This window comes from Orcinus orca, chromosome 1, assembly GCF_937001465.1.
Source record: "Orcinus orca chromosome 1, mOrcOrc1.1, whole genome shotgun sequence".
Classification (NCBI taxonomy): Eukaryota; Metazoa; Chordata; class Mammalia; order Artiodactyla; family Delphinidae; genus Orcinus; species Orcinus orca.
This window is the reverse complement of record NC_064559.1, coordinates 50,817,457-50,836,346: the sequence shown is the minus strand read 5'-3', so window position 1 is coordinate 50,836,346 and position 18,890 is coordinate 50,817,457. Positions and strand designations below refer to the sequence as shown.

Here is an 18,890-nt window from a genome sequence, read left to right as displayed (position 1 = left end):
GTTAAATAAACTATTTTTAACATTAAGACACATTTCCAATAAAATTTTAAGACATGTTTCCAATAAAATTTTACTTATGCTTAATAATTATTTAACAAAATGTATAATGAATGTTGATCAGCTGTATAGAAATAATAGTTATAATTCAAATGAGAAAAATTTAATGCTTAAAGCCTCTGCATCACAGAAAATTAAAATTTTAACAATTCCAACTTAATACATATTTCTGTTGCAAAGAATTGATAGTGTACTAAGACTACACAAAAATATATTGCTTTAAAATAAAATTGTGTGGGAGAAGTACAATTAAAGGAGAAAAAAGAGTGATGTAAAATTTCTAACTATTAAAGACCTTATTCTATATTTTAAAATCAAGATCAGAATTTTATTTTAATTAAACTTTCTATTTCAAGACAATTGAAGCTTCATGTGCAGTTGTAAGAAATAATAGACAGCTGGTAGTATTTTCCCAGGTTCCCTCAATGGTAACATGTTGATGTATTTTTAAAAATGGATTTCATTATAGTATTTAGATTCTATTGGATACATCTAAAACAGTAATCTGTTTATTTTAAAATTCCATTATTTACAAAATGCCAGAAATTATGCCCTTTGCAATTATTTAAATTTTTAAATAAAAATTTTAGATGCTATCATAAAAATATAAGAGGGAATAAACAGTCTTCCAAAATTTTCTTAGGAACTATATCAGCAAAGGTTTTTTAAATATCACTGCTGTAACCCAATATTCTATAAAGTAGAGGCCCAAAGCAAGGAGTGGGCCATTCAACCAAGGATGATCAAAGAAGGTGTTACAGAAGAGTTGACATTACAACCTAGCCTTGAAGGATAAACTGACAACGCAGCTAAGTTACTGAAGGATCCTGAAGAACAGAAGAAAAGGAAAAGCACAACAAAATGAGGTGTTCAGGGGAACTACAAGCAACTGGTTACGGCAGGGTGTTGGGAGATAAAGTTAAAGGTTATAAGGTGGACAACAGATCACAAAGAACCTTCTTGGTACACTGCATATAACATAAGTAACAAATGTTAGTAACAAATGATTTGGGGAACAGAATATTTATCCACCTTCCAAAACTTGGAGTAAAGGGTAGTAGAATTGTCCTCTTATTTAGCTAAACAAACTAAATAACAGCTACTAATGAGAGGAGAAAAGAATGTCTCCTAGATAACTTGAACAGCTACTTGATTCACACACTAACCTTAACACATCTAAAAAAGCAAAACAGTGAGACAACTACCATGAGTAGGAGGTAGCAATGGTTAGCAATGAACCATAGGAGGAAGCAAAAATCTGTGAAGCCAATTTTGAACACTGCCCAAAAGAAACAATTAATCGAAGGCAAAAAGGCATTCTGAGGTATTTCTCTGCTGGGAGACAGTCTGTTCTAGAGGCATCATTAGGACTTTGGCTAAAGCAAATCTAAAAATAATTCCCCCAGGCTTCCCTGCTGGCACAGTGGTTGAGAGTCCGCCTGCCGATGCAGGGGACACGGATTCGTGCCCTGGTCCGGGAAGATCCCACATGCCACGGAGCGGCTGGGCCTGTGAGCCATGGCCGCTGAGCCTGCGCGTCCGGAGCCTGTGCTCTGCAACGGGAGAGGCCACAGCAGTGAGAGGCCCGCGTACTGCAAAAATAAAAATAATAAAAATAATTCCCCTTCTCTCACTCTATTTAACATTCACAAATGGTCACCTGTCTTTTTGGGCTCCTCAATACTCAGACTGAGGGTACACAGGGTATCAAAGCATTTGGTTCACTATAAAGATATATATTGGTAAATAAATAAGCCATTTAGTTTACACATCAGTTTCAGATAAATTTTATTACTGCTACATTGTTTCTGAGGGTCTGGTCATCTATGTGCCTTTTATTTAGATCTTTGAGAGTGAAGAATGGACCCTGACCTATGGTAAATTCACCAAAAAGCCACTCTGTGAAGCTCCTTAGGAGACAATCTTTCATGGATGAAAGCCTGCACATGTCTTACAAAACTCAGCAGTACTGCAGGTGAATACTACTTCTTTGTAGGAATTTAAGTTCCTAATTTATTTGTTGGATGTGTGACCAGAAGTTGTCAATCAGAAAGGTAAAGGGTTATTACTCTTCTGTTCAAATACAATGTTAGGAAACAATATCATCTCACTGATCTCATTTGACTATGATTCCCAACATCCTACTATGTATGCCAGATACAAAGCACAAAGCCTATTGATTCTTTTTTATACAACCTTGATATACAGTTGGCCTTTGAACAATGTAGGTTTGAACTGTGCAGGTCCACTTATATGTGGATATTTTTCAATAGTAAATACTATAGTCCCACACATTCTATGGTTGGTTGAATCCACAGATGCAGAGGAACTGTGGATATGGAGGGTCAACTATAAGTTATACTTGGATTAACCCGCACCTTGTTCAAGGATCAACTGTATAGATATATATAAAATCTTTATTTTATATATACACATATAAAATCTTTATATAATTTTTGATATGACTATAAACCATTAATATTTTAGAAGTTGAGATAAAATATCTACAAAAAAATTAAGCTACCCTCTGTATTTTTTAAAAAAGCATGTTTTAATTTACAAATATAAAAAAATACAGGCATATTTTAATTTTACTTACAGCTGTTTCTCTCCCTGAAAGAATCTATTCTTACTCAAAGGTTTTTTAAGGAAGCTGGTATAAGGAGCAAAACAGGTAACGTCAACTCCTAACTTAAGGATTAAATAGTAGTCATAGTTGTCATACTTAGCATATTAAAAAATCTCCACTTTTAATTAATATCTAATTAAAATTTTAGATGTTAATATCACCTTGTAAAACACTGTTTTTGAGTCTCAATCTTATCAAAGACCATAAATGAGAGTCTATACTATGATCCTCAGGTAAAATTTTACAAATAGCACCTCCTTTCTGAAACACTTTGGTCCTAAGTCCTGGAAGAGACAAAACACTGCTTCAGCAGTAACAATGCTCGAGAAGCCTAGCAGTGAGATCAAAGCACTAAGAAAGTGCTTTATGTTGTTTGTTAAGTTGTTCTTAAAATAATTCTTGAAATCCTAGGTACCAAATAAACACCTAGAAATTGTTTACTAAGTTGGCATATTTCACTGCCAACTTGGTAAACACATATTTTTTTCATATTTTAACATCTCTGATGGCTCTTATAACCTTCAGCATCTTACAATTAATTAGTGACTTTTTTTTTCTTAATGGTATTTAAACAATGGTGTTCTAAAACCAATGGTGTTTTAATCAGTAAAGTAATAAGGTAGGTTCCAAATACACAGTGACACATGGACAAGTGAATGAGAGAATTCATATGTATTGAATCACAATCCTTCCACTCAGAGTGTTACTATATCCGCACTTGGTTTCAGACAGTTATAGGAAATAACCAGTTGGTTTTCCCACTTCCTATCATGTGGTAATGGCAACATCTTTCACCAAGTAATAACTATTTTCAGACCGGGTTGTATATGTAGTGTACTTAGTTCTAGGACCATAAAATTCTCAAAAGCCTCAAATAAAAAGTTCTATTTACTATCTTACTTATGTTGATAAGGGTCCCTTCAAATGAAACCACTTACATTTTAAAATATTTTTCTCATATTTTTTCAAACGAGCAATGACAAAGGAAAGATCAATGCCCCAGGTACTTCTTGTAGATAACTTGTTGTACCGGAAAAGTTATTTAGGCATAATTTATAAAAACACTAGTTACTAAAAATGCATTTTCACCTGTTAAAACCTGGTTAACTCTAAAAAAGTCGATTGAAAATTTCTGATACTCTAAATGTCCATGAGAAAAAACATAGTTCAGTTCTGATCAATCCCTCTAAAACCAGTGCCCACATCAGAAAAATCTATAGAATCCCTTGGCTACAGAGATGAGTTACATTCGCAACCATTAAGGTAAGTCTAAAATCAATAAAAACAATTAATCTAAGGGAAACATCATCATCAGTATATTGATAAATGAAAGACTACAGTCTCTAATTTTACCAGTGAAGCACATTTTTAAAAACACTAAATGGAAAAGAAATTTAATTAAAAATGTAAACTGAAGATACTCACTATATTAATATAATAACAACTATCAAATTCAATTTCAATAATTGGAGATTACAATGATTCCTCAAATATCTCAGAAGCAGTACAGTGTAGCAGTTAAGAGCAGAGTTACTAACCATGTGACCTTGGACAAGTAACCTAACCTCTTTGAGTCTCAGTTTCCTCATCTGTAAAACAGGGATATTAATAATACCTACATCTCACAGGATCATTCTGAAGGTTAAGTGGAATAATATATATAACACATGTGGTATAGTTACTAGCATACAATAAGTGGTCAATATATATTAGCTGACATTTCTATTACCTTAAGATTTTAGCATATATTTTAAGCTGGGGTCATTTTTCATATTCATATAACACTCTCCATCAATTTACCTAACAAATATTAATTGGACCTTCAAGGAAATAAAAATAGGCCAATTGGTTGGAGCAGAGTGAACAAGTTGGGAGGGGGAAATTGGCATTAGATGAGACAATGAGGGGCCCTGCAAGACATGTCAAGGATTTTAAAATTCTATCCTAAGTGCTATGGGAAATCATTACAGGATTTTATGCAGGAAAGTGCTATGAGATTTGAGTTATAAATCTGGGGAGGAGACAGAAAAGGAAGTGAGGAATCCAGTTTGCAAATCGTTCTGTAGTGTCCTGGCCAAGAGAAGATGGCTGTTTAGAGTAGTGATGGTAATGCAAAAGGCATGATAGCAGTGATAATGAGAAGCAGATGAATTTGGATTATTTTGAACACGAAGGAAACAGAATTTCTGATGTGTTAGGAGCTGTGAGAGACAGAGAAGACCAATACGACATATAGACCTAGGAATGACGTACTTTACATGAAATACTGTTAAAAATACTTATATAATGAATATATAAAATTTTATAGTAGGTAAAAATTTTAAAATAAAAAACCATGTAATTAATGTAATAATGCCTTTCTCACACAGAACTCAAACTTCAATAAACACCAGCATTTATTAATATATACAATGCAATCAGCAAAGACCTCATAAATTGAAAAGCAATGAAATGAACCAAAATTGCTTGCTTTCAGCATTCAGAGAATAGCTGGTAACAATTCAATGGGAATTAAGAAGATGACTTTGTCTATCACACAAAACTTACATCTTTGCTAACACTTTTAAAATATCTTTAAATGTATCTGTAAAGCATTTTAATAGGAGAAAACATTTATTTGTATTATCTGTAACACATATAACCACCTTTTATTATAACATAGTATATCCATAACCATATGTGTCTTTATAATTGCACGTGCACGCATGCACGCACAGACACACGCTTAAACAAGACTAAGTGCCTAGCATTTCGTAGGTACTATATACGGATAAGGATATAAGAAAGAGAGAAGGAAAAGATTAGAAGGGGTAGAGTGAGGAAAAGGATGATGCAAAAGGAAAAAGAAAGAAGAGAAGCAGAGAGGAAGAGAAGATGATGGTTTTAGTTGATGAATGACCTCTTGTTCAGAAAGGGCTGTTGATCTGCAAACAGGTAGATTTGCCTATATGCTTGGTTGGCATCATGACGCTGAGCACACAGGAGCTAAATAAAGCACGCAAGAAAAGGGTGAATATGAGAGCCAGGAGACTCTTACAACAGTTACTGTTTATGTCAAGACCTGCTCATCCCAAGGGACCCATTTTCACATAATCTATAATTATCTCTTTGCTTTAATCGCCTTGTCATTCCTGAGGCTCTCATGGGCACTGGAAGAGGAAAAGCTCATTAACTAAACCTTTTCTCCTCTCTCCAGCCACCCATGGCTTTTAATTGCTTGGTGTGTTATTATCTAGGAGTGCAACTGGGATCATTTTCATAAGAAAGGGAGTAGAGAGAAGGAAGGGAGCCATGAGTCCCTGAGGTATGCACCACAGACAAACCTTTGCTTTCTCAATTATTTATGCCAGCTGAGGTTTTACAGGCTGAATAAATCCATAACTCAAGTTCATTCTGAGCAGTCACATTCTCAAGGGGGAGTTGCCCACTTGCCTATACACACTTGTGCAGACCTCAAAGAATAACCAGAATGTAACAAGACATATGTCATCCATTTTATCACCTATCACCAAAGTGTTAACACAATGTTGATCACAGGCAACACGGTGAAACAGGGAAGGATTTCACTACTACCAGCCAAACAGATGGAGGGAAGCAGGATAATCTTTTTGGTGCTAAGGGCAGTGGTATCAATGGGACAGTAGTATCCCAGAGTGACTCAGCCTACTAAAAGCATAAAATTCCAAATACTCAACTTTTTAAATACAAAATATGTGTAATACATACTCTTGGTGTTTCAGAGTCTTAAATAGATTTGTTAAAAATGTGAAGCTTTGAATAAATAACTAAATGGAATTTTATACTATTTGATTCTATTAGTCCCATTAAACCATGTAAACCAAAGCTATGTTGTAGCTTTTTCTCCAATCACATCTCTTTCAGGAAAATTTTAGAGTACAATTTATGTGTAAGTGACTGGCTTTTATGCTACTTTTATTTCAGTTCATATTTTCACCAAAAATACAAAATTAAAGCATAAAATTATCACTTTCATTCTAGTTTTTTGTACTTACAGTTTACCATTTTATAATCAGAACTAGAGAGCAACCAGTGAAAAAATATTTCTAAAATATTTTCAAAATCTATTATGGTTTAAAAATTTTAACTTTGTAAGTCAATGATGAAAGCATCTCTTTAAAATTCTACAGGCTCTTGTGTCTGACCACAGCAGTGACCTCTGGTATTTTCTGCCAAAAGAGTTCATTTGTCTCACAGAACAACTAATCAATTCCAGAGTCCATCAATCACTTTAGTTGTATACTGGTCTGGTCTTGCTTAAAGAAGGTCCAGATGGCTGCCTGTGTAAGTGGGATTAATAAGATTCTGATAGATTACATAGCATCAAACTACAAAATATAACAGGGAAGATCAAATGTTATTGCAGGGTGGGTTGGATACTGTACACGTTTCATTTGTTGTATTTTTAAATCATGTCCTAATTTCTCAATTTATGTGCCAACGTCGAGGTGAAACCTTCTCAGTTATACAAGTCACTGAAAGTGATTCCCTGTTAAGTGAGTCAGTATATGTAGTACAGAAGCATTTGACTCTTTGCAAAGCCCTATACTTATTAACCAGACCTTTTTCTGCCAGTCTGCAGTTTAAATGAAACACAACTGATCTCAAGACTAGAGTCACAACATCTGTTACTCTCTTGTTTCTACAGTTCCAAACTCAGATCTAGTAGCATTGGTCTCCCTTCCCGGTTTGCCATTTTCTTCTGCAAAAGCAAACAACCTGTACCTAATTCCATAGTTAGGTGATTTTAGCTCCCACCATCAGCCCTGTGCCCTGAGTCTCCACTGTGGGGACTCTATGCTTAGTAACAATACTAATAAAACTAATAGTTACAAAGTAACTTATTTTGTGCCACATACTATTCTAGGATGCCTGTGTATAAGTATTCATATAATCCACAAAAATGCTATATGAGAAAGCATAATATACTATAATCATCCCCATTTTATAGATAAGTAACTTGTCCAAGGTCACAGAGCTAATAAGAGATGGAACCACCATTTGAATTCCAGCAGGCTCCATAATTTTTTGTACTTAATTAGCCTCACCTTATATCTCCTCCATTATACTACAGAACAATTAACTAGCTTCAGAATGAGAAATTGGTGTCAGGGCTCTGGAATATTAACACAGAGATCTGTACCTATGACATTATATTGTCACTTTCTGTGAAAGAGTGGAAATAAAGGTCAGAACCAAAACAGTCACGGAGCAAGCTCGGAATTGGCCCCAGTGGCCCTTGGCCCAGGAACATTTACAATAAAAATAAAATGGGCCCTTAACTTGTCACCTACAATGCATATTAGTCAGGAAACTGCCACAACAATGGAGCCCAAGCCTTAGTAAAGGGGTTCATTAGATACTGATTTTCCTAACCTTCAGAGATGTGGAGGGCTTCCCTGGTGGCGCAGTGGTTAAGAATCCACCTGCCAACGCAGGGGACACGCTCGCATGCCACAACTACCGAAGTCCGTGCGTCTAGAGCCCGTGTTCCACAACAAGAGAAGCCAAAGCAACAAGAAGCCCGCGCACTGCAACGAAGAGTAGCCCCTGCTCGCCCCAACTAGAGAAAGCCCGCACGCAGCAACGAAGACCCAACGCAGCCAAAAATAAATAAATAAATTTTTTTAAATGTGGAAAAAATTATAAGTTTATATATTAAAGTATCCAAAACAGACCTTCAAAATACATTTTTATGTTCTTTTTAATGGTTCTATACAAGAAAGCTTTTCCTTTCATCCAAGTTTACCATTTGATGTTTCTAAAATTATAAAACCTACTGTCACTTTCACCTCAGCTGAACATTAATTCTGCCAAGAAACTGCAATTAACCTCAATTAAAGCACAGTTTTCTCTTCGAAAAATAAAACACCAGATATTAAATTTCACCAAAGTACAAGCAAAATTTGATTATACAAACTTCAACAAATAGCCTGTTTTCACTGTTGTAACTGCATTCTTATACTTAAGAAACAATAGGAACTATACCTGGTCCTTCACTGGAATAAACGAACATTTCATTATACAATAACTTTTATCATGATCTAGTTTGTTACACTGGAATTGTTACAGAATGAATTCTCTAATATAAGACTATGACTAGTTGCTGTGATTTCTGATCTACTGTAGTAGTAACAAAACTACAGTTTGTAACTGAAAGGCTTTCCGTGGCTCTCTCACGTTCACGTTCCTTACTGTTTCATATCTTAACAATATGTTCCAGAATACAACGATTTAGATCCTATCATAAGAAGACTAATACTTGGATGACTTAATGAAATAAGGCCAAGACTAACCAGTTTTGCCAATAGCAGAGGTTCATATTTCACTCAACCAATAAGGTTTATTAAACATACTCAAATGTAGATGCCAAAAACACCAAAAACATACTATTCAAAAGTGAAGAAGCAGGCTTCCCTGGTGGCGCAGTGGTTGAGTGTCCGCCTGCCGAGGCAGGGGACACGGGTGCGTGCCCTGGTCCGGGAAGATCCCACATTCCGCAGAGCGGCTGGGCCCGTGAGCCATGGCCGCTGAGCCTGCGTGTCCGGAGCCTGTGCTCCTCAACGGAAGAGGCCACAACAGTGAGAGGCCCGCGTACCGCAAAAAAAAAAAAAAAAAAAAGACTATGGGAACACAGAGAAGGAATGACTAATCTCCCCTCCTAGAAAAATGACTCTCAGGGTTTACTGACTTGATTTGAACATTTAATAAACTTTGATTAATATGGTTAAGGTTCTAATATGCCATTTTTTAGAAGCTCTAAGTAGAGAATATTTACAAATTAAGAACCCCCCAAACATGTTCTGATTCTATAAGGGTTAAGGGGAAGGGGGAGTTAAACTCTGAAAATGTTTTTTAAACTGTGCTTCCTCAAAACTACATGGGCTTCTCAGAGCTTTCAGGGTACCTCAAGGGATCAGGGTGGCAAATGTACTCCAGGCCAGCAGCATTCTTAAAGGGTATCTTCATCCCCCTCAAATCTCCATCAGTCTTCCACTATATCACCCCAAGTAGACATTTAATCTTAGTAAAAAACGATGTGCTTGCTATGCAAATAGATTCAAGACAGGGCCCTTAGTATTAGCTGGTCATTAACTAGAAACTGAGCATTTGAAGTTTTTGATTCATAGGGGTATCAATAGCTTTCCTTCTAGAATGCTACCTGGGAGTTCTTATCACTAATTATTTATGTGGTGAATAATGTCAGCAACTCTTTTGCAAGAGTGAAGCATAAAATTTTGGTACAATTTCCTCTTCATTCTATGAAGATAGATATTTCCCTTCAATTTAGGTGAACTTAATTTTCCACTTGAAAATTAGAGCTCATTTATTTCATGTTAATAAGTAAGAAAAGTAAAGCTCAGGTGACACAGAAGGGTAAGAGCATCAGAAGTTCCTATTTCTTGTTTTTGCTTGTAAAGTAACCATCTTAGAAGAATGTGTCACATGGCTTTAAAGCAGGATAGAATCCTTTTTCTGATTTACACGGTGTGTAAAGAAAACAATAATCCAAGAAATTTCATACATAACATACAAAATTTAAGGACCTTTGTTAAATAATGCAAAATGACCTTTAAAAATTTTTTTATTTTGTTAAAAATACATGACATAAAATTTATCATCTTAACCATCTCTAAGTGTCCGGTTTGGTAGTATTAAGTATATTCACATTGTTGTGCAACCAGTCTCCAGAACTTTTTCATCTTGTAAAGCTGAAATGATTTTTAACTTGTAGCTAGAATAAATAAACTACAGAAATTAAAATATTTAAAAGAAATAATGATATTTTGAGGAAAACTAATGAGAACAACAACAAAAATCCATAGCTTTAGATTGAGACACAAAACCTTGCCCTACCAACTACTTATGTGGCAGAAAGGTTATTACCTGGCACTGATTCAGATACTTACAGATTTTAAAGATTATACACATAAAAATTTATTTCTTGCCATTTATTATCCTCCTAGAGATACCACCAAATCGGTTTCATGTTAAGAAAAAGTTCTTCAAATGAAAGTTTTGGGTATTAAATAAATAAATAAATTTATAAACACACACACAATGTATACATACACACACATACTATACATATATGTATATACCCCTATTGTTGAAGACCAGAAAAGAATTTACCTGATGATTTCTTCGTGATACAGAGAACTAACAACTGGCCCACCAAAACCAGTATTTGCTTCTTTTCCTTTCTTCTCTGGTGACTGTGGTTGGGGGGGGGAGGGGGGGATTGGTGGAAAAAAGACACATGGATTAAAGCAGTGTGCATTTAAACCGGTTACAAAATACTACTCTGTTAAGGAACACTAATATTTGATGATCCACCATTTCTCTAAGGCCCTAGTGACAATTTTAGGATGGCATCAGGAAGGCAAGAGGACTCTCAGGTCATCACAGCAGCAGAATGAATACCCTCTATCAAGCTAAGGTTATTCCACTACTGTCTTCTGGAGCCACCTAAGAGCCATTCCCCTAGCTGATTATGTTAGCTATGTTCACTGTGGAAAACAGAGACATTCAGTGTGGAAAATGAAAACAAAATATGAAATATAAATACCAGACCTGAATGTGATCAGGAAAATCATATCTAGGTTAACAAAATTAAAGTTCCCAAATAAGCAACTAAATTGTAATAAAACTTAAAATTTAATCATAAAAAAATAAAGAAAATATTTTTAGGTGGCAAGAAAGAAGGATGAGAAGGTAGAAGGGAGACAGGAAAGAGGTTGAGATCTAAAATAAAAGAAAAAAGCAAACGTATGGAAACGCTTTCCAAAATCAAGTATTCAGTAGGCTCTGTCCCTCTATGTTCTCAAAAAGCACAAGGTTAAGATTAAATTTAAAAATAAGATTCTTCTAAAACATGTATGTAGAAGCAGTGAACCTGGATATTACTGTTGTCTGAAAGATCAAATTGCAACCTGTGCAAAAGCCCACATCTCTTGCAATATTGACAGTTTTTAGGCCAGGATACCCTACAAAAATAAAAACTCTGATTCTGAACATAAGTATTATCTTACAGTCAAAATTACTTTTATTATTTAATTTGACTGCAAAAATAATCAGTTTCACTTCAGAAAAATATAGACAGTTCCCCTATACGTGTTTTTTTTTTCTTACTTTAAAGAAGGGGTTTTGCTTTATTGTTGTTACTTTTTTTGTTTGTTTCTTTTGGTCTGTGAACCACTGGGCTGAGGAAAAGATCCTTTAGGCAACATATTCTGTCAGTTCGTAACACCATTAGAGGAACTAAAGTTTCAAGAAATGGTGCAGATTTTTGAGGTGAAGTCGGTTATCAATTTATGACAGAAACAAAGGTATGATGTCATAAACAACAACTACCATCATGATTAAATAATAAAGTATACAAAGTACAATAGCCTGATGTTGGCAAAAAAGAAGCACAAAGTAAATGCAAGTTCCCTCTCTCCTCTGAGGACCAAGTCTTAGAGCATAAATGCTGCAAAGAATTTTCAGGATAGAGAATGTTTTCCCTTATACTAAAAAAGCACAATCCAAAGGGAGAACTTACTTTATTTAACCCAATTACATTCTGAATACATACTCCATTAGTAGGATAAAGTTGAAACATACTTGCTGCCCAAGAGATGCTTGCTAAACGAATAACAAAATTGGAAGTGAAAAAACTGGATACCAAAGGAAAAAAAGAGGGAGAGAGAATCAAGTATAGAGTGTCAAGCACAGTTTCCTGAAAAAGAACTGACTCCAAGAAGATAACATAGCAGAAAATCTAGGTGACCTTAGATTTGCAATTACTTTTTAGAAACAACACCAAAACCATGATCCATGAAAGAAAAAAACTGATGTTAGTGTTTATTAAAATTAAAAATGTCTGCTCTGTGAAAGACACCATTAAGAGAATGAAATGACAAACCACAAACTGGGGAAAAAACCTTTGCAAACACAAATCTATTAAATGACTAGTATTCAAAATATATCTTAAAAGACTCTTAAAACTCAACAATAAGAAAACAAATAGAAAATTACAGGCCAATATTGACAGTGAACATAGATGTAAAACTCCTCAAGAAAATATTAGCAAACCAAATTCAACAAAACATTAAAAGGATTAAACACCATGATCAAGTAGGATTTATCCTAGGAATGCAAAGATGGCTCAACACCCACAAATCAATCAATGTGATATATCACATTAACAAAACTAAGGATAAGATCATATGATCATCTCAACAGATGCAGAAAAAGCATTTGATAAAATTCAATATCTGTTCATGATAAAAACTCTGAACAAAGCGGGTACAAAGGGAATGTACCTCAACATAATAAAGGTCATATATGGCAAGCCCACAACTAACATCATACTCAACAGTAAAAAGCTGAAAGCTTTACCTCCAAGATCAGGAACAAGACAAGGATGCCCATTCTTACCACTTTTATTCAACAATGTATTCGAAGTCCTAGCCACAGCAATTAAGCAAGAAAAAGAAATAAAGGCACCCAAATTAGAAAGGAAGAAGTAAAATTATCTCCTTTTATAGACAACATGATCGTATACACAGACAACCCTAAAGACATACTCCCCCCCTCACCAATCAATCTGTTAGAGGTAACAAATGATTCCAGAAAAGTTACAGGATACAAAATTAACATACCAAAATCATGTCATGTCTGAGGGAGACAGAAGATAAAAAGGTTTTCTAATATTAAAAAGTGATGAGTGCTATAGAAAAAAAATTAGTGCAGGGAAGAGGGCTGGCATTTTAAATAAGATGGTCTGGGAGGGCCTGAGAAGGTCATTTGAATAAAGACATAAAGGAAGTAAACAAGTGAGTCCTGCACATATCTGGGGGAAATTGTCCCATGAATAGGAAACAGCCATTGCAAAGGCCCTGTGGTGAGGGTATGCTTAGAATGTTAGAGAACTGAGGTGTTCATGTCTTTTGCCAGAAAGCAATTAATGTATTTTAGGGGGCAAGACTAGAAGCAAAAACACATGGTTGTTCACAAGACAATCATAGTTTCTATCAGTGTCATTCACTGAAACCCTTAACATGAAGTAGGCAATTCAGAATAGATACCTGTAGTTTGCCTGGTAATTATTTGCTGTGAAAATACATACTACTAATTAGGAGTTATATGGTATTGGAAAGGGATGAGTATATTTCTTTCACTTAGTTAACAGCCTTTATTTTTTAGAGTAGTTTTAAGTTTAAAGAAAAATGAGCAGAAGGTACAGAGTGTTCCCATATACCCCTCTCCTCAATTTTCCCCTATTATTAACATCTTGCGTTAGTGTGGTATATTTGTTACAATAGATGGGCCAATATTAACAGATTGTTATTAGTTAAAAACCACAGTTTACATTAGGGTTCATCTTTTGTGTTGCATATGGGTTTTGACAAGTGTATAATAACATGTGTCCACATTACAATATCATTCAGAATAGTTTCACTGCCCTAAAATTCCTATGCTCCAGTTATTCATCCCTCTCTCCCTCTGAAGCCCTGGCAACTACTGGTCTTTTTACTGTCCTCATAGTTTTACCTTTTCCAGAACATCACACAGTTGGAATCATACAGTATGTAATCTTTCTTTCACTTAGCAATATGCATTTTAAGTTCCTTCATGTCTTTTCATGGTTTGAGAGCCCATTTCTTTAAAAAAAAAAAAACAAAACTCTTAGTTTTGGGGAAAAAAACCCATAAAACTTACCATCTTAACCATTTTTATGTGTAAAGTTCAATAGCGTTAACTATATTCTACTTCCCCTGTATCAAAACAAAAAATTTTTCTCCAATCTTCACCATAAGAATGTGGTGGGCCCTGGGGGTCAAAACCCATGAAAGCAGGAGGCCTTCCTAAGGCTGAGCCCCTGGAAGCTTTTAGCTCTTGAGCTAGTCCACACTCACCCTGCAGCAATTCATCAATTACCATTTAAGTGTTCCTACCAGTTCACTGGTTCAAACAGCTTTTGTTCCCAATAAGCAGATCTCGAGTGTGATTCTATGTATTCACCTGTCACCATTTGGGGAGTGGCAGTTTGCCCTGTGAACTCAAATCTCAGATTAATCTAAGAATAGTCCATGATTTTCAGTTTGGTCAGATTTTTGCTGTTGTTGAAGACAGGAGAGATGATTTCCAAGTTCTTTACATGTCAGAGCTGAAACTGGAAGTTCAATTGTCTTTTGAAGATATTTTAAAATGAAAAAAAAAAGGCTTATATTTACCCACATATTTGTCACTTCCAGTTGTCTTCATTCCTTTAAGCAGGTCTAAATTTCCATCTTATACACTCTTCCTTTTGCCTGAAGAAGTTCCTTTAACATTTATTGTAGTGCATGTCAGTCAGCAACGAATTATCTCTGCTTTTGTCTGAAAAATCTTTATTTTACCCTTACTTTTTTTTTTCTATTGACATGAGATTCACATAATATAAAATAAGCCATCTAAAAATATACAATTAGCACAGGGAACTCTACTCTGTGCTCTTTGGTGACCTAAATGGGAAGGAAATGCAAAAAAGAGGAGATATATGTATACATATGGCTGATTCACTTTGCTGTACAGCAGAAACTGACACAGCAGTGTAAATCAACTCTACTCCAATAAAAAAAAAATTTAAAAAAAAGACAAAATAAACATAGTTTCCCCCTTTTAAAAAACAAAATATATATATACAATTGAGTGGCATTCAGTACACTGACAATGTTGTACAACCACCAGCTCTATTTAGTTTCAAAACATTTCCATCATCCCAAAACAAATCCTTGAGCCCATTAAGCACTCAACTCTCATTCCTCTTCCTCCTAACCCTAGCAACCATCAATCAGCTTTCTGTCTCTATGGATTCACCCATTCTGGATACTTCATATAAATGGAATCACACAATATGTGATCATACGTGAGCATGTATCAGTACTTCATTCCTTCCTATGATTAATACTCTAACGTATATATATATATATATATATATATATATATATATACACATACTCTATATTATATATCCATTTATCAGTTGATGGACATTTGGATTGTTTGTACCTTTTGACTATTATTGTGCTATGAACATTTGTGTACAGCTATCTGAGTACCTGTTTTTAATTCTTTTGGGTATATATACCTAGGAAAAGAATTGCAGGGTCATATGGTAATTCTATGTGTAACTTTTGGAAGAACCACCAAACTATTTTCCACAGCACCTGCACCATTTTACATTCCCACCAACAATGTAAGATGGTTCCCATTTCTCCAAATCCTTGCCAACGCTTGTTATTATCTGTCTTTTTTATTATAGTCATCTTAGTGTGTGTGAAGTAATACCTCCCTGTGGTTTTGATTTGCATTTCCCTAATAACTAATACTTCATGTGATTGTGGGTCATTCTCTTTGGAGGAATGTCTATATTCAACCCAGTTATTAGTTATCTTTTATGAGTTATTCATATATTCTGGATACTAGATCTTTATCAGATATGATTTGCAAATATTTCCTCCCTTTCTGTAGAATGTCTTTTTACTTTTTTGGATAGCAGAAAAGTTTTAGTATTGATGCAGTCCTGTTTACCATCTTTTCTTTGGTTGCCTATGTTTTTGCTGTCATATCTAAGAATCCATGGCCAAATCAAAAATCACTGATATAAGTACATATTTACTTCAGTCAATATAGTTCTCATTCATATTTTTTTAGGTCGTTGATCCCTTTTGAGTGAATTTTTGTATATAGTGTGATATAAGAATGCACCTTCATTCTTTTGTATGTGGATATCCAGTTGTCCCAGCATCATTTGTTTAAGAGATTCTTCTTCTCCACTGAATGGTCTTGGCATCTTCATCAAAAATCAACTGACCATAAATGTGAGGGTTTATTTCTGGACTCAGTTCTATTCCACTGGTCCATGTGCCTATCTTTGTGCCAGTACAACACTGTTCTAATTACTGTTATTTTGTTGTAAGTTTTGAAATTGCAGGTGTGAATTCTCCAATTTTCTTCTTTTTCAATACTGTTTTGATTATTTGGGTCCCTTTATAATTCCATATATATCTGAGGATCAGCTTTTCCATTTCTGCAAAAATGTTAGTTGGAATTTTGATAGAGTGCATTGAATCTGTAGGTCACTTTAGGTAGTACTGCTATCTTAACAATATAAAACCTTTCAATCTATGAACATGGGATGTCTTTCCATTTATCTAGGTCTTCCTTGTCTCAGCAATGGTTTATGGTTTTCAGTGTAAAATCTTTCACCTCCTTTTAGAACTATTCCTGGGTATTTTATTATTTTGTATGCTACTGTAAATGGAATAGTTTCCTTAGTTTCCATTTTGGGGTGTTCACTGATGGTGTATATTAACCCAACCGATTTTTGCATGTTGATCTTGTATCTTGCAAATTTGCTGAATGTTTATTAACTCCAGTAGTTTTGGGTGGTTTTTTTTGGGTTTTCTGTATTTAGGATGATGTTATCTGTGAACAGAGACAGTTTTACTTCTTTCTTTCCAATTTGGATGCTGTTTATTTTCTTTTTCTTGTCTAATTGCTCTGGCTAGAATTTATAGTACATGGTAAAAGAAAGCATCCTGTCTTATTCCTGATCTTAAGGGGAAAGCTTTCCATTTTTCAGCCTTGAGTATGTTACCTGTGAATTTTTGGTAAGCAAATCACCTTCATTTCTGAAAGCTATTTTTTTTTTTTTTTTGTGGTACGCGGGCCTCTCACTGTTGTGGCCTCTCCCGTTGCGGGTCACAGGCTCCGGACGCGCAGGCTCAGCGGCCGTGGCTCACGGGCCTAGCCGCCCCGCGGCATGTGGGATCTTCCCGGACCGGGGCACGAGCTCGTGTCCCCTGCATTGGCAAGCGGACTCTCAACCACTGCGCCACCAGGGAAGCCCTGAAAGCTATTTTAACTGGTATAGATTATAAGTTGATAGTTTTTTCCTTTGATGGTGCCCCTATTGATCTATTGAAGAAGTCTGCTGCAGTTCTTACATTTGTTCCTCTGTATCATTTTTTTTTTTTTTGGTATGCATGCTTTTAAGAGTTTCTCTTTTTCACTGATTTTCAACAATTTGATTATGATGTGTCACGGTATCATTTTTATTTACGTTTCTCGTGCTTGACATTCATTGAGCTTCTTGTTCCATTGGTTATGGCAGTGATTCTCAACTAGGGGAGTCTTTCTTTGTTTGTGTTTTTTTGCCCCTATCCTCCATTTGGTTGTCACAAGTGGTTGGTCTTATTGGCATCCTAGTGAGTAAAGACCAGGGTTACTACTAAACATCCTACAATGCACAGGACAGCCCTCCACAGCAAAGAATTACCCAGCCCCAAATGTCAATAATGCAAAGGCTGAAAAACTCTGGTTTATGGTTTCATCAAATGTTTAAAATTTTCAGCCATTATTTAGTAAATTTTTTCTGTCTTCTCTCTTTTTCTCTTAAGGGATTCCAATTATATGTATATTTGTTCAGTCTTTTTATGCTCTGTGCTTCATTTTTGTTTCACCTGCTATATCTTCAAGTTCACTGATCTTTTCTTTTTCTTCTTTTTTTTTTTTTTGCGGTACGTGGGCCTCTCACTGCTGTGACCTCTCCCATTGCGGAGCACAGGCTCCGGATGCACAGGCTCAGCAGCAATGGCTCACAGGCCCAGCCACTCTGCGGCACGTGGGATCCTCCCGGACCGGGGCATGAACCCGTGTCCCCTGCATCGGCAGGCGGACTCTCAACCACTGCGCCACCAGGGAAGCCCCACTGATCTTTTCTTATGCAATGTCTAATCTGCTGTTAATTCTTCCCAGTGTATTTTTCATTTCAGATGTTAACTCTCATCTCCACAAGTTCCATTTGGGTCTTTCTGTATCTTCTGTATCTCTCTCCATTGTGTTCATGTTTTCCTCTATTTTCTTGAATATATAGAATATATTTATAATAGCTGCTTTTCATCTTTATCATTTCTGTATCTGCTTTCACTGACAGGTTTTTCTCCTGGTTATGGATCATATTTTCCTGCTACTTTTGCATGCTTGAAAGACTTTTACCGTAAGCCAGATATTATAAATTTTACACTCTTGTTTGCTGGATTTTGTTGTGTTCCTTTAAATTATGTTAGACTTTGTTTGGGCATTAATTCAGTTACATGGAATCAATTTGATCCTTTCAAGGCTCATTTTTAAGCTTTGTTAAGGCAGGGGCAGA

The 18,890-nt window shown here is 35.5% G+C and overlaps 1 protein-coding gene across 16 annotated transcripts in view; it reads right to left on the bottom strand.

The window, feature by feature from the left end:
- Nucleotides 1-18,890, bottom strand: part of ACBD6 (acyl-CoA binding domain containing 6) — a 245,080-nt gene that overhangs the window by 162,678 nt on the left and 63,512 nt on the right. For 15 of the 16 annotated variants that reach the window (XR_004483306.2, XR_004483307.2, XR_007472641.1 and 12 more), the window contains exon 4: nt 10,838-10,920. The exons of the other annotated variant lie outside the window; for it this stretch is intronic. Coding sequence is in view for 11 of the 15 variants with exons in the window: in XM_033428206.2 (XP_033284097.1) it covers nt 10,838-10,920 (83 nt within the window). In the remaining 4 variants the exon portion in view is untranslated. The remainder of the gene's footprint in view (nt 1-10,837; nt 10,921-18,890) is intronic. 16 annotated transcript variants of the gene reach the window in all.